The sequence below is a fragment of the Bubalus kerabau genome, chromosome 21, assembly GCF_029407905.1.
Source record: "Bubalus kerabau isolate K-KA32 ecotype Philippines breed swamp buffalo chromosome 21, PCC_UOA_SB_1v2, whole genome shotgun sequence".
NCBI classification, from domain to species: domain Eukaryota; kingdom Metazoa; phylum Chordata; class Mammalia; order Artiodactyla; family Bovidae; genus Bubalus; species Bubalus kerabau.
This window is the reverse complement of record NC_073644.1, coordinates 26,979,246-26,993,411: the sequence shown is the minus strand read 5'-3', so window position 1 is coordinate 26,993,411 and position 14,166 is coordinate 26,979,246. Positions and strand designations below refer to the sequence as shown.

At 34.7% G+C, this 14,166-nt stretch overlaps 1 protein-coding gene across 1 annotated transcript in view; it reads right to left on the bottom strand.

The window, feature by feature from the left end:
* CCDC178 (coiled-coil domain containing 178) overlaps positions 1 to 14,166 on the bottom strand; it is a 387,324-nt gene that overhangs the window by 327,910 nt on the left and 45,248 nt on the right. Inside the window, exons 6-8 of the mRNA XM_055558994.1 lie at positions 11,547 to 11,629; positions 8,058 to 8,258; positions 1,675 to 1,895 (exon numbers count right to left, since the gene is read on the bottom strand). Coding sequence (XP_055414969.1) covers positions 1,675 to 1,895; positions 8,058 to 8,258; positions 11,547 to 11,629 — 505 coding nt within the window. The remainder of the gene's footprint in view (positions 1 to 1,674; positions 1,896 to 8,057; positions 8,259 to 11,546; positions 11,630 to 14,166) is intronic.

Here is a 14,166-nt window from a genome sequence, read left to right as displayed (position 1 = left end):
AGGCTGTGGCTTCTGAGCCAGTCCATTTCAAAAAGCTTTCCCAGAAAAACCCCGTATAACTGCTACATACATCTCATTAGAAGTATCATGAGTAAAGGCAAATTGAGAAATGACCTTTACCCTGAAACATTGCCATCCAACTAAAGGGGGCTACTTGTTGTTTTTTGTTCAGTCACTTAGTTGTTTCCAGCTTTTTGCGACCCCATGGACTGCAGCATGTCAGGCTTCTCTGTCCAGTATTAAATAAGGGGTCTATTATGATGGAAAAAAGGACACTGCTAGAACCCTTGTTCACAGTAGATAAATGGGACATCTCCAGCACTGCTACTACTTTAAGAATATAAACTGTCAAAGACACTCTGGAGAGCAGTGTGATTTTAACTAATGAAGTTGAAAGTGTATATAGCCCAGGACTCAATAAATACTCCACTAGATATGTAGCCAAGAAAAATTCACATGCACAAAAAGAGGAACATGATCAGGGCTCCTTATTGTTTATAGTCAAATCAGCACTGTGGCTAAATATGGGAAATAACACACAAGACCAGAGATATCTATTTGGTGGAATTGGAAAGTAAAATGAATGGACTAAATCTGTGTATATCAATAGCAGCTGGAGCTCCAGAGTAACGTCAGATTAAAAAATAAATAGCTCAGCTGGTAAAGAATCCACCTGCAATGTAGGAGACACTGGCTTGATTCCTGGGTCGGGAAGATCCTCTGGAGAAAGGATAGATTACCCACTCCAGTATTCTCAGGCTTCTCTGGTGGCTCAGATGGTAAAGAATCCGCCTGCAACATGGGAGACCTGGGTTTGATCCCTGGGTTGGGAAGGTTCCGTGTAGAAGGGCATGGCAACCTACTCCAGTATTCACACCAAGAGAATTCCCTTGGACAGAGGAGCCTGGCAGGCTATACCCTGCCAGTAGGAGGAGCCTGGTAGACTACAGTCCATGGGGTCACAGAGAGTCATACACGACTGAACGATTAAGCACATAGCAAACAAAAAACATTACAGAAAGTTACAGAATGTTTGATAAACAGTATGTAGTGTATATAAGATGTATATGTGTGTATAAAATTGTTCAAATTTTGACTGGAAACAGAAGTTCAAGATGAGGTTATCTTTTGGAGAATGATGAAGGAAAATGGAACAAATATAGGAGACATTTAATGACTTAATTTACTAACTTTAAATGATCAAAAACAAACATGATACAAAATTAAATTTTTCCATTTAGTGGTCATAATAAATAATTTATTTTTCTGTGATATGATCCCGCAAGAGGAGATTAAATGTTAATCATTAAAAAGACTTTACATGTCGGTTATATGTTTTCATCAGGAATGAAGTTTACTGATATAGTATACTTACATTCTTTCTCAGTTCAATTTATAGCTTCAAATTATACCATACTGTTTAACATTTCCAAAATCATATTAGTAGACTGGCTAAATACAATTAATATTTTTAAGTTTAAACTTAAGGTAAGAAGACACACTTTAAATGAATATCAATCAACTGTATTGATTGATAACTTCTTTAAAAGATTAATAGTAGGCCAATTTTCAATGAGAATGAAACCTTTCAACGTATGTTAACTTCTTAGAGCTGAAATTCTTATAATTAATAAACAATCTGTAAAATGTACAGCCATTCCTTTATTCACTTACCTCAAATTTTTTCTTGTAATATTCCCTCAGAGATGTAAGTTCGTGGTCTCTCTTTGTAAGCAGTAGAGGGTGCTGTTTAATCATATAGTCTATGTCTGCTTTAAGCTTTGCATTAGTTTCTGCTAATTTCTCCTTTTGCTCTTCCAGATGTTTTCGTTGACGAGTTTTATCTTCAAAGTGCCATCGTAATTCTATTATATCTCTCAAATAGGCCTCATGTTCTAGACATACGGTGAAAGGACAAAAAGAAAATCTAAATTTAAAACAAAAGCTCCAGAAAGACATCTTTGTTTGATAGTAGATATGAAATATGAATATAAAAAAGCAGAGGCATTACTTTGCCAACAAAGGTCCGTCTAGTCAAGGCTATGGTTTTTCCAGTAGCCATGTATGGAAGTGAGAGTTGGACTATAAAGAAAGCTGAGCGCCAAAGAATTGATGCTTTTGAACTATGGTGTTGGAGAAGACTTTTGAGAGTCTCTTGGACTGCAAGGAGATTCAACCAGTCCATCCTAAAGGAAATCAGTCCTTAATGTTCATTGGAAGGGTTGATGTTAAAGCTGAAACTCCAATACTTGGAGTTAAAGCCGATGTTAAAGCTGAAACTCCAATACTTGGCCACCTGATGTGAAGAACTGACTCATTTGAAAAGACCCTGATGCTAGGAAAGATTGAAGGAAGGAGGAGAAGGGGACCATAGAGGATGAGATGGTTGGATGGCATCACCAACTCAATGGACATGAGTTTGAGTAAACTCCGGGAGTTGGTGATGGACAGGGAGGATTGGCATGCCATGGGGTTGCAAAAAGTCGGACATGACTGAACAACTGAACTGAACTGATGAAATATTTTAGTTTCAGAAATTACTTGGTTTTTTTTTTTATTTTTATGTTTTAACCATGCCATGTGGCATGCAGGATCCTAGCTCCCCGATCACGGCTGGAACCCATGCTCCCTGCAGTGGAATTGCAGAGTCTAAACTCCTGGGCAGCCTGGGAAGTTCTTAAATTATTTTAGTATTCCTTCATTCACCATCAAAGGGATTAAACTACAAAAATTACTTGAAATTATAAAAATAATAACTCATAAAAATCAATATTAATATAAGAAATAATGTTTATCCACAAAAATAAATCTTATAGTGAAATCAGAATGATCTCACACAGCAAAATTAAGACAAACAAAAATGCACAGATCTAGTGACAGACCTAATAACACGAGTATAGCACGGCCTATAGGAAGAAATGACAAAACGTTCTCAAACAATAGAAATGGGAATTTGAATAAATGGATAAAAAACTTTTGTTCCATATAAAAATATCTGAAATGGTACATATGGAAATTTCTTTTAAATAAAATAGAAACAAATTATAAATTAAGTTAAATGTCAATTAACAGACTAGGACAATTTTAGAGAAACTATATAAAAGATTTCCTCATTATATCATTAAGTTTCTAAGGTTACCCTAACGTTGAACTCTTGGAATAACTTCAGTTGGCTAGCTTGGGGATCTTTTCATCTTTTTTAAAATAAACTTCTTGGTGGGTTTTGATGTCATATTTACTGAGGATACTTTGCATTTATGCTCATGATTTTGGTCTGTAATTTTGCATATTTGTACTGTATTCATCTAATTTGCTTTACAATTTATGTTAGCATCTTGCATCTGTTGTAGTTTCTTTTATTTCTGTTCTCTATGATTTTGTGGAAGTTTGAAATTGCATGTAAAGTTTTATTGCCCTAGTATGTATGCATGTGTGTATTTTGCAAGAAAAGATTTTTATTTATTAAGTCAATATCTTTCCTTTAATGGCTATATGTATATTTTGGCTATCTATTCATCAGTCCATTTTTTTCTGTGAATTTATCCAGTTCATCAAGGTTTCAATAATACTCTAAGGCATTTGTTCTGTATATCTTCCTTATTATTAATCACTGCTCCATTTTTAGATACCATCTGCATTTCTAATTGGATTTACTCATATATTTTCTCTGTGTTCTTCATTAATCTTGCCATTGGTATTCCATTATTTCCTTTATTATTATTCTTTTATTGATCTAACAGTTAGCTCTGTATATCTTCAGAATTATATATATATTTCATTATTTAACCATTTTGTTATTGGCTTTCTGTTTTTTCTTTGTATTTATTTTGCTTTTATTTTTCTAGTCATGTATTTCAATAATTTTTATATCATCTTCTTTCCCAAATATGATAAAAGCTATTGACTTTCCTTTAAATAGTAATTTAGCTTTCTTCATTTATGTGAAAATAATTTAAGTAAGTTTTAATGATACAGTTCTAAGTGTTTTCTAATTTCTTATATTTGTGAAATGTTTGACACCATTCCCTTTTAATTTTATCCTAATTAGACAGTAGTATTTTTGTTTTAAAAAGTCAGTCACCATCCCATTAAGTATTATCATCATTATCTCTGTAATTATCTTCTATTAGATATTCATCATCCTTTTTCATGTTATACTCTATGTCTTTAAATATTTAATTCATATTTTCCTTCTCCTTGTGTACCTTTGATACATTTCATGCAAATTTTTCTAGATTTATATTTATTACTTTTCTGTTCCTTAGTCTAACAGACCATTTAACCAGTTATTGAGTCTTTAATTTCAAGTAATAGATTTTTAATTTCTAGTAAGTCTTTTTTATTCCCATTTTTCTTTCTTTTAAAAATAGCCTCTTAGTCCTCACTTTTATTTTCAGACTTCTCTTTTTATTTCATAAAACATATTCTCAGTTGCTAAGTCATGTTCAACTCTCTGCAACACCATAGACTGTAGCCTGCCAGGCTCCTTTGTCCATGGGATTTTTCCAGGCAAGAATACTGGAGTTGGTTGCCATTTCCTCCTCCAAGGGATCTTCCCAATCCAGGGATTGAGTCTCGGTATCCTGCATTGGCAGGAGGATTCTTACCATGAGCCACCAGGGAAGCCCATTAAATAAAATCATTTTATAATGTCATGTGCAATCCAATATCTGAAAATTTTTTGAGTAAGATTACGCTGTCTGTTTCTACTAACTCACACTTACCGAATCTGTATTCTTGTGTTTTATGATACTTGATATTGGGCTATTTCTTATCTTGAGACTCTGAGACAGTTCCCTGATGCCTAGATTGAATTTTCAGTCTTTCAGAAAAGAACATCTGTCTTTGTTCCTGAAAATGCCTAGCTTTACCACCACCTCATGGACACGACTGAGCGTCTTCACTTTCACTTTTCACTTTCATGCAATGGGGAAGGAAATGGCAACCCACTCCAGTGTTCTTGCCTGGAGAATCCCAGGGACGGGGGAGCCTGGTGGGCTGCCATCTATGGGGTTGCACAGAGTTGGATACGACTGAAGCGACTTAGCAGCACAGAACATTTAAATGACATTCTCCACTGTGTATTTTCAGATTCACAAACAGCAGGAATATCAGTCCCAAATCCATTTAGATCAGTATTTTCAGAATTCTTGGAATACTGTCTGCTTTTCTCCACTAAGTGAAACAAGCAACTTTCTTTGCTATTCAACTGCAGCAATGATTCATGCTTAATGCTGGAATGGAGACCTTTGGACTCTCAGCTTCATGTAATGACTTCTAACCAGACTTGTCATTTGGGTGAGACTCAGGCTTTATTCCCAGTCTCCTGTACCAAATAGATGGATCAAAATGGGAACAGAAAGATATTAGGATTTCAGGGATTCCCTCAAGGCTAAATCTGTCACTGATGCCTAATCGACAAAAAGATCCCATTCCAAACTTAAATGTTGGTTGTAGTGCATTTCTTAATTTATTTAAAGCTTATCAGGGTCTTTTACTCAAGATTTTTTAAAAGTTAAAATAAATGAACAAAACCTGGCAACTGAAAAAGAAAAAGTTCTGGTATCATTAGTTTCTTCTCAGATTAACCACAGAACTCATAGTTGGAGATTTCAACACCCAACTCACAACAGCTCAATAAACAACTACACAGAGAAATCAGACAGAAAAGACTTAAACAGCACCATCAACCAATTAACACATTTATAGACACTTCACCAAACAACAGAATGTACATTAATTTTGACCAAACACAGAATATTCTCCAAATATTTAAAATGCTGGATAATTTTTATTCTAAACAATTTTAATGTGAATCAAATGTTTCTAAATTAAATTAGAAATCAAAAGAAAAAAAGTTGGGGAAAAATTGCAAAAAATCCCTAAATAATTTCAAATTAGACAGCAATGTCTAAATAAATAATAGATCCAAAAAGAAATCACAAAAATAATTTTTAAAATATTTTACCTAATTAAAATAAGTTCATAGCATATGAATATTTATGAAATCCAACTAATAAAGTTCTAAAAGTAACTTCAGTTCTTAGATGTCTACTCTAGAAAAGAAGAAAGGTATTGAACAAATAATCAAGGCTTCCACTTTATGAAGAGAAAAATAGTACGTTAAATAACTCCCAAAGAAAGCATGAGAAAGGAAATCAGAGAAGAAATCAATTATACCAAAGCTAAAAAAAAAAAGAGAAATCAAGCAAACATTGACTTTTTAAATAGATCAACAAAATTGTTGTGCCTTTTGATAAACCAAGATGGGAAGAAAAGAGAGTGAGAAAGTACAAATTACCAAAATCAAGTATGAAAGATATGTCATCTTTACTGCTATTATAAATATCAAAACAGTTATTAGGAACAAGATTGGGCAAGCAAATAAGACAATTACAGTGAAATGGACAAATTATTTAGAAGGCTCAAATGATGAAAACCGACTCAAGAAGAAAGAGAAAAGAGATTCAAAACCAGTAAATAAATTAAATTAGCTATTAAAAGTATGTTAACAATTTTGGACTTAAATACACATGAATAGAAAACTCATTATCTGGACTCTGGGTAGAAAAATAATGACTTCAAAGAAATAAAAACCCATATTTAAAACTTATAAAGATTTAGATATCAAACTCAAGCTAAGAAATTAGTAATGGTCTAATTCACTGGTCTAGAACCAGTATAACTTCAAGAATCCTAACAGAGGCAACAAAAGCAGTTGAAGTCTAACTGACTTCTATAGAAAATACAAACAGCTCAGTATCAAGGAGAGTCATCAGAAGAAAGAGCAGTAGCTCATTACCCTCTCCTTTGGATAAAGAGAGTTTCTTGTCACACATCTGTGATTTAGACAAGTTACTTATATTGCCTGAAGAATGTGACTAACAGCAGTAACTAATATCATCTTTTTTTCTCTCAGTGGTGTTTTGGTTTAAATTATGGGTTATATAAGAATCCTAATGTCACCCATTTATAAAGCATGTGGACCCTGAATTAAAGCTGTTACCCTATGAGAACATAGAAAAGCTTCCAGCCTCAGAAGGATCAGGTAGTCTGGTATGCTTGATAAATAGCGCATTTGAAAATGAAAAATCCAAAACCTTTAGATTATTTAACACTTGATCACATGTCCCTCCTTCTGTAATTTAAAAGATAGAGAGTTTTCCCTTTTAAACATGTGTTATCTACATGACTTTTTTTTTATGGTGTTTTTTTCTTTAGTTCTTTTTATTTAACTTTATAATATTGTATTGGTTTTGCCGTATATCAACATGAATCTGCCACAGGTATACATGTGTTCCCCATCCTGAACCCTCCTCCCTCCTTCTTCTCTGTACCATCCCTCTGGGTCGTCCCAGTGCACTCTACATGACTTTTGGAAACATCCTAGGTTTCTTTCTTTTTTTTTTTTTTAATTTTAAAATATTTATTTTTTTTAATTTTATTTTATTTTTAAACTTTACAATATTGTATTAGTTTTGCCAAATATCGAAATGAATCCACCACAGGTACATCTGTGTTCCCCATCCTGAACCCTCCTCCCTCCTCCCTCCCCATACCCTCCCTCTGGGTTGTCCCAGTGCACCATCCTAGGTTTCTGTGCTTGCTAGAAGTTTCCAATGTGAATTTACCATTGAATTCACAAAAGAAGATGCATGTAATTCCTAAAATATCACTTAGATTTCTCTCATTTTCCTAGGTTTAAATATGTAGCTGATGCCACCAACTGGCAATCACTTTAAATTTCTAGTAACTGAAATATTATAGTCATTACAGGAAATATGTGCCAAATGTTTATGTGCTCCTTGGGTACCATAAATTCAATGGAATTTCCAACAAATAACAAATGACAGCTGGTCCAGGTTTGTTCAGTGAAGTCCCAATTTATGTCTGCAAACACAGCATTATCATTAATAGTATGTTTCAAATATACACTGGTTTGCATGCAATATAATATGGTCACTTTAAGCACAAGTAATTTTTTAATTCTGAGCTTAATTAATCATCCATGCCTCTCCAATAAACTAAATGACAATAAGAAAAATCCTGATTATTACCGTTCTGCACAGCTAATGGGATTTCTTGAAGTTTCCAGATTGACCAAGAATCAATTTGTGTGGTAATCCTTTTTTTTCTTGATTTTTGTCGTTGTAAAGCTTCTTCAGCTTCTGCCCGATCGGTCTCCAGACTTTTAATGAGATGGATGGCCTCCGATAGCAATGTTTCCATTTTTTGCTTCAATTCAGGACACTTTTCATCTTAAAAGGGAAATATGTATTCATATTTGCTAATAAAATTAGCCTGTAAGCTGGATGGTAGTGGGGGGGGCAGCTGGGGAACCAGTTGTATTGCTATCTTTTAATATTTATATATTTACCAAGAGAATTTTAGAAAAATGAATGAGCCTTGTAAAGACAAGTTTCATTATAATACAATCATAACATTAATTATAACCTTTGAAGACAGATTTTGAAATGGATATTTTATGACAGAGTAACTAAGTCTCAACCACTAGCTTCACACATAATATTTTTGAGTGAAAAAAAAAAACATGTTCCATTCACAAGCTGTATTATAGAGCTTTATTTTGAAAATATGCTTCTCTTTTCTCCCACTCTATGGGAAAAGCAAACCATAATGATTATATCAGATAAATACTGAAAATCCTCAGATGGGTCTTAGGAACAAGACACTTTATATTCTTTATCTTATCAGATAATAACATCCCTAGTTAGCCTTGCCAGAAATTCACCATCGTTTACAAATTCTATTTATTCAGTTATAATACAAATTAACTCCTTTATGAGAAACATTTGGGACTCCTGCTTCACAGCTCTGGAATGATAAGGTTTAATGTCAACAAAATGATTAACACGGGTATTCATTCATCTATTTATGCAAGAAATGGGTAGAGAGCCTGTTACATTCTAGACAATATGCTCTCTCCCTGGAGGTTGGTCAGTAAGAAAGATGGATATGACTCCCATTCTGGTGAGATTCATACTTGTAAACAGTGGCTTTTACCAAAATGTGACATGACAAAAAGATATAAACAAACACAGAGTGTCAAAAAAGGCAAAGCCTCTAAAGAGCTGAGGCTGGAGGAAAAACAGTGAAACTGGATCAGGAAGAAAGGCAACTAACAGTAAACTTTCTTTTATTTTGTTTTCTCTTTCTTTTGAACAATAAAGACATTACTTTTTGCTGGAAAGTAGTATTACATAATGATTATTAGTACAAGCTCACCACTCACACAGTTTTTATTTCTAATCTAGTGGGCTTGTTAAAGAAATTTAGCATATGCCTAAAAAGTATTCCTGAGAAACAGGTTTTTCTATTGTAATGCACAAAATTAACTTTTTCCAGCCGGATCTTTTATTTGGGATCTATTTATTTGGTCTATTGTCTTTATTTTTCAAATTCCACAATATCTTAGACACTTTATCTTCTAATAAACGGTCTGTTTTTTTATTACAACATACACATTAAACACTGTTCTCCAATCAATGTTCATTCAATTTCTATAACAGGGCTTCAGTTGGAAAGATATGATGGAGTTAATGCCACTCAAAATTAAAGCACTTTTGATTAGATATATATGTGTTTTACCAAAGGTGTCCATTATACAAGATGTCTTTTATACTGTTTCTACAATAGCAATCTAAAACAAATGCTATGGAGTGGGTTGCCATTGCCTTCTTCAATGCATGAAAGTGAAAAGTGAAAGTGAAGTTGCTCAGTCGTGTCCGACTCCTAGCTACCCCATGGACTGCAGCCCACCAGGCTCCTCCACCCATGGGATTTTCCAGGCAAGAGTACTGGAGTGGGGTGCCATTGCCTTCTCCAGGTGTATAACTTAAGGTGTCTCCAATTCTATTTAACATCTCTCTGGATTTTTTTCCAGAATACCATCTCAATTAGTTTTATTGTTTCATGTTGAATAAGTGAGCAACCACCTGCATTTTTATTAGGGTGTGGGTGTGCTCAGGCGTTTCAGCCATGTCCGACTTTTTGCAACCCTATGGAAAGACTCACGGTCCTCTGTCCATAGGTTTCTCCAGGCAAGAATACAGGAGAGGGTTGCCATGCACTCCTCCAGTGGATCTTCCCGACCCAGGGATCAAACCCACATCTCCTGCATATCCCTGCCTTGAAGGTGGATTCATTACCTATTGAGCCACCTGGTAAATCCCATTTTTATCAGTGGAAACAATTACAATAAATGTTCCTCATCCTGAGCCTGTCTTGTGTTTTAGAGTTAAATATACATGTTTATAATAAACATAATTGGAATCAGTTATTGTGACCATTAATACATTGATATTTTCTCCTAGAATTTGTCACTGAAAAATTAAGAAATAATTGAATCAGATTTTCACTTTCATTATAAAAGGCAAATACAAAATGTTCATGCTTTTACAGAGTCCTGAGTTTATTAGTTATCCTTCACTAAAGGAAGGCATTTAACAAAGTTTTGTTGCATAAGTAGGAAGAAGTGTTTAAAATTATGCCAAAGATATATTCAAATATGTTGAAATAATTTTTAATACAAATTTTTATACCAGTATAAAAGTTTTATACATTTATATTTGGAAATTGTGCTAGAAGGCTAGTCTTCAAGGCTATGGTTTTTCCAGTGGTCATGTATGGATGTGAGAGTTGGACTGTGAAGAAAGCTGAGCACCGAAGAATTGATGCTTTTGAGCTGTGGTGTTGGAGAAGACTCTTGAGAGTCCCTTGGACTGCAAGGAGATCCAACCAGTCTATCCTAAAGGAGATCAGTCCTGGGTATTCATTGGAAGGACTGATGTTGAAGCTGAATCTCCAATACTTTGGCCACCTGACGTGAAGAGCTGACTCATTTGAAAAGACCCTGATGCTGGGAAAGATTGAGGGCAGGAGGAGAAGGGGACAACAGAGGATGAGAGGGTTGGATGGCATCACCAACTCAATGGACATGGGTTTGGGTGGACTCCGGGAGTTGGTGATGGACAGGGAGGTCTGGCGTGCTATGGTTCATGGGGTCAAAAAGAGCCAGACACAACTGAGCAACTGAACTGAACTGAACCATATATATATATATGAGCTGTAATGTCCAATGTGGTAGCCATGAACCACATGTGATTAATTTACATTTAAATGCAAGTTAAAGTTAAACTTAACATTTAAATTCCTCAGTGTCACCACATTTTAAGTGCTCGCAGCTACATGTGGCTAGTAGTTACCCTACTGGACAATGAGACAAAACATATTTCTATTATCACAGAAAGTCCTAATGGACAGTACTGGATTACCATTCACTTCCTGAGATACTTCCCCTGAGACAGGGAAGGACCTAGAGCAGTATATAGTATATTATAGTAATTAATAAATATTTGTTGAATAAGTATTTAATCAAACAGTACAGAAGGCTCTTACTTCTGCTAGACACTCATAAGAATTATAAAACTCATACATGATTCTTGTGAATATCAGAAATACATATATGAAAAGCTAATGAGCTTTTAAATGTAATTCTGCTTATGTAGTATTAGGTACAATTTTACCTCTCAATTCTGGTTTCGGCTCTTTCACTAGTGTAGCAACACTCAGATCTTTTTTCAGGTCTTCTGTGAAAGAAGTTCTGCTCCTTTATAACAGAAAAGAAGCAATCAATTAATAAAGAAGGACTGTACTTACAGTTTGGAGAAGGCAATGGCACCCGACTCCAGCACTCTTGCCTGGAAAAACCCATGGACGGAGGAGCCTGGTGGGCTGCAGCCCATGGGGTCGCTAAGAGTCGGACACGACTGAGTGACTTCACTTTCACGTCTCACTTTCATGCATTGGAGAAGGAAATGGCAACCCACTCCAGTGTTCTTGCCTGGAGAATCCCAGGGACAGAGGAGCCTGGTGGGCTACCATCTATGGGGTTGCACAGAGTCGGACACGACTGAAGCAACTTAGCAGCAGCAGCAGCAGCAGTACTAACAGTTAGTCAAACAAATTTTAGGTGATGTTTTTACATTGAATTTTAAATGTCTACAGTGACACTTACTATACATGATAATGGTACTATTTAAGAAATTAAAATAGCAAAATTCTAATTGGTAATGGCATTTATACTTCATGGTAAATTAACAGTAATTTAAAATTTGTTAAAATGACTTGAAATTTTTTGAGAGATAGTAAAGCAGTATTTTTTTTTTTAATGATATTAGTCTCTTCTGAGAAAGTTGCTGTCAGGAAAAAAAAAGAGAACTTACTGAAAATAATTTGAGAGTTATTTCTCCAATTACAATTTAGCAGTTTCTGGGAAGACAATACAAAATGTAAGGAGCAAAAATATGATTTCATATTTGAAGTTAATAATGTTTTAGAAAAATATCCAAATTTTCTTTTCTGAAGAACTTTGCTAGTGAAAGTTCCATATATTGAATAATGAAACATTTCTCATTATCAGTATTTATCTGGTCCAATTCTTGAATACTAGACTAGTTTTAAATGTATTTATTTTATATTTACTCTATTTTTGACTGTGCTACATCTTTATTGCTGCACATGGGCTCAGTAGTTGCATTTCCCAGCTCTAGAGCACAAGATCAGTAGTTGCGGCACATAGACTTTAGTTGCTCCAGGGCATGTGGGATCTTCCTGGATCAGGGATTGAACCCATGTCTCCTGCATTGGCAGGTGCATTCTTCACCACGAGTCACCAGAGTAGCCCTTTCCAATGTGCATAAAAAGAAGCATACTTCCTCTGATAAAAGTCACAAGAAAATAACTAACACCAAAGCAGAATATTTCATTTTACCCATGTTGTAGCACAGAACTTCATTACTTTTTATAATTGAATCATATTCCATTGTACAGATATACCATTGTTTATTAATCTATGAGTCCATTGAAGGATTTGAGGTTGTTTCTACCTTTTGGCTATCGTGAATACTGATGATAACAAGCATTTATACAGAAGTTTTTGGGTGAACACTGGTTTTGAAATCTTTTGGGTACATATATCAGAGTGGAATTGCTGGGTCATATGGTAATTCTAGGTTTAGCTTTTTGAGGAAACAGCAAACATTTTCACAGTGGTTGGTCCACTTCTTCATTCCCAGTAGCATTGTATGAGGGTCCCAGTGTTCAATAAAAGTGGCACGATTGCTATCCTTGTTTTGTTCTTGATCTTAGATCATACAGTTAGGTTACTGGATTAGGTGCCTTTCTTTTAGTATAATCATTTATGGCTATGAATTTTTCTCTGGGCACTGCTTTTACTTCATCTCTTCAGTTGTGATACACAGTGTTTTGATTCTCATTCATCTCAAAGTACTTTTAATTACCTCCAGAGATTACAAATTGTCTCTCTGGTTTTTTATAGCATGCTGTCTAATTTTTATATATATATATATATGAATTTTCTAGGTTTCCTCCTCAGCTGGTGAACATCTCTAGTTTTTCATTTCAGTTATTGTACCTTTTAGCTCCAAAATGTCTATTTGGATCTTCCTTATAATTTCTTTTTCTTCATTGATATTCTATATTTGTTGAGACATTAATCTCCTGGTTTTGTGGTATTTTTGTCCACAGTTTATCTCTTTGAGGATATTTGAGACAGTTGATTTAAAGTCTTAGTCCAATAAGCATAATGTCATGCTTCCTCAGAGTATTTTCTTTGCTTTCCCCCTTAATAATGGAAGTAAATTTTCTTTTATTCTTCCCCTGCCTCATAATTTTTGTAAAAACCTGGAAATTTTGAGTACTCTAATGTGATATGAAAATAAGATTACCATCCCTCTATTGTGTTTATTTTTGATGTTTGTTGTGGGTTGCTTTTGTTTGTTTAGTGATTCTTCCAAACACTTACTGTAGTATTAATATCACATTCTTTTTCACTTGGGGTCACCAAAGTGTTTCTTAGCTTATTGGTGAACTTGAGTTTTGTCCAAGTTACCTTAAATACTTGAGGTCAGGGAAAAAAAAAAGAAAAGAAAAAGGGAAAACTATACGCTTGCTCCCAATCTTAGCGGACTGGCTCTTAGTTGGAGTACTTCTTTCATGCTTATTCAGGATGTTTATAACTCTGCCTCTACCTTCAATTCTTGCCTGTGTAGATCCTAAGGCTAGCCAGAGATAAAAGATTAAGTCTTCTTGGGCTTTCCTGAGCATGTGTCCAACACTGTTCAT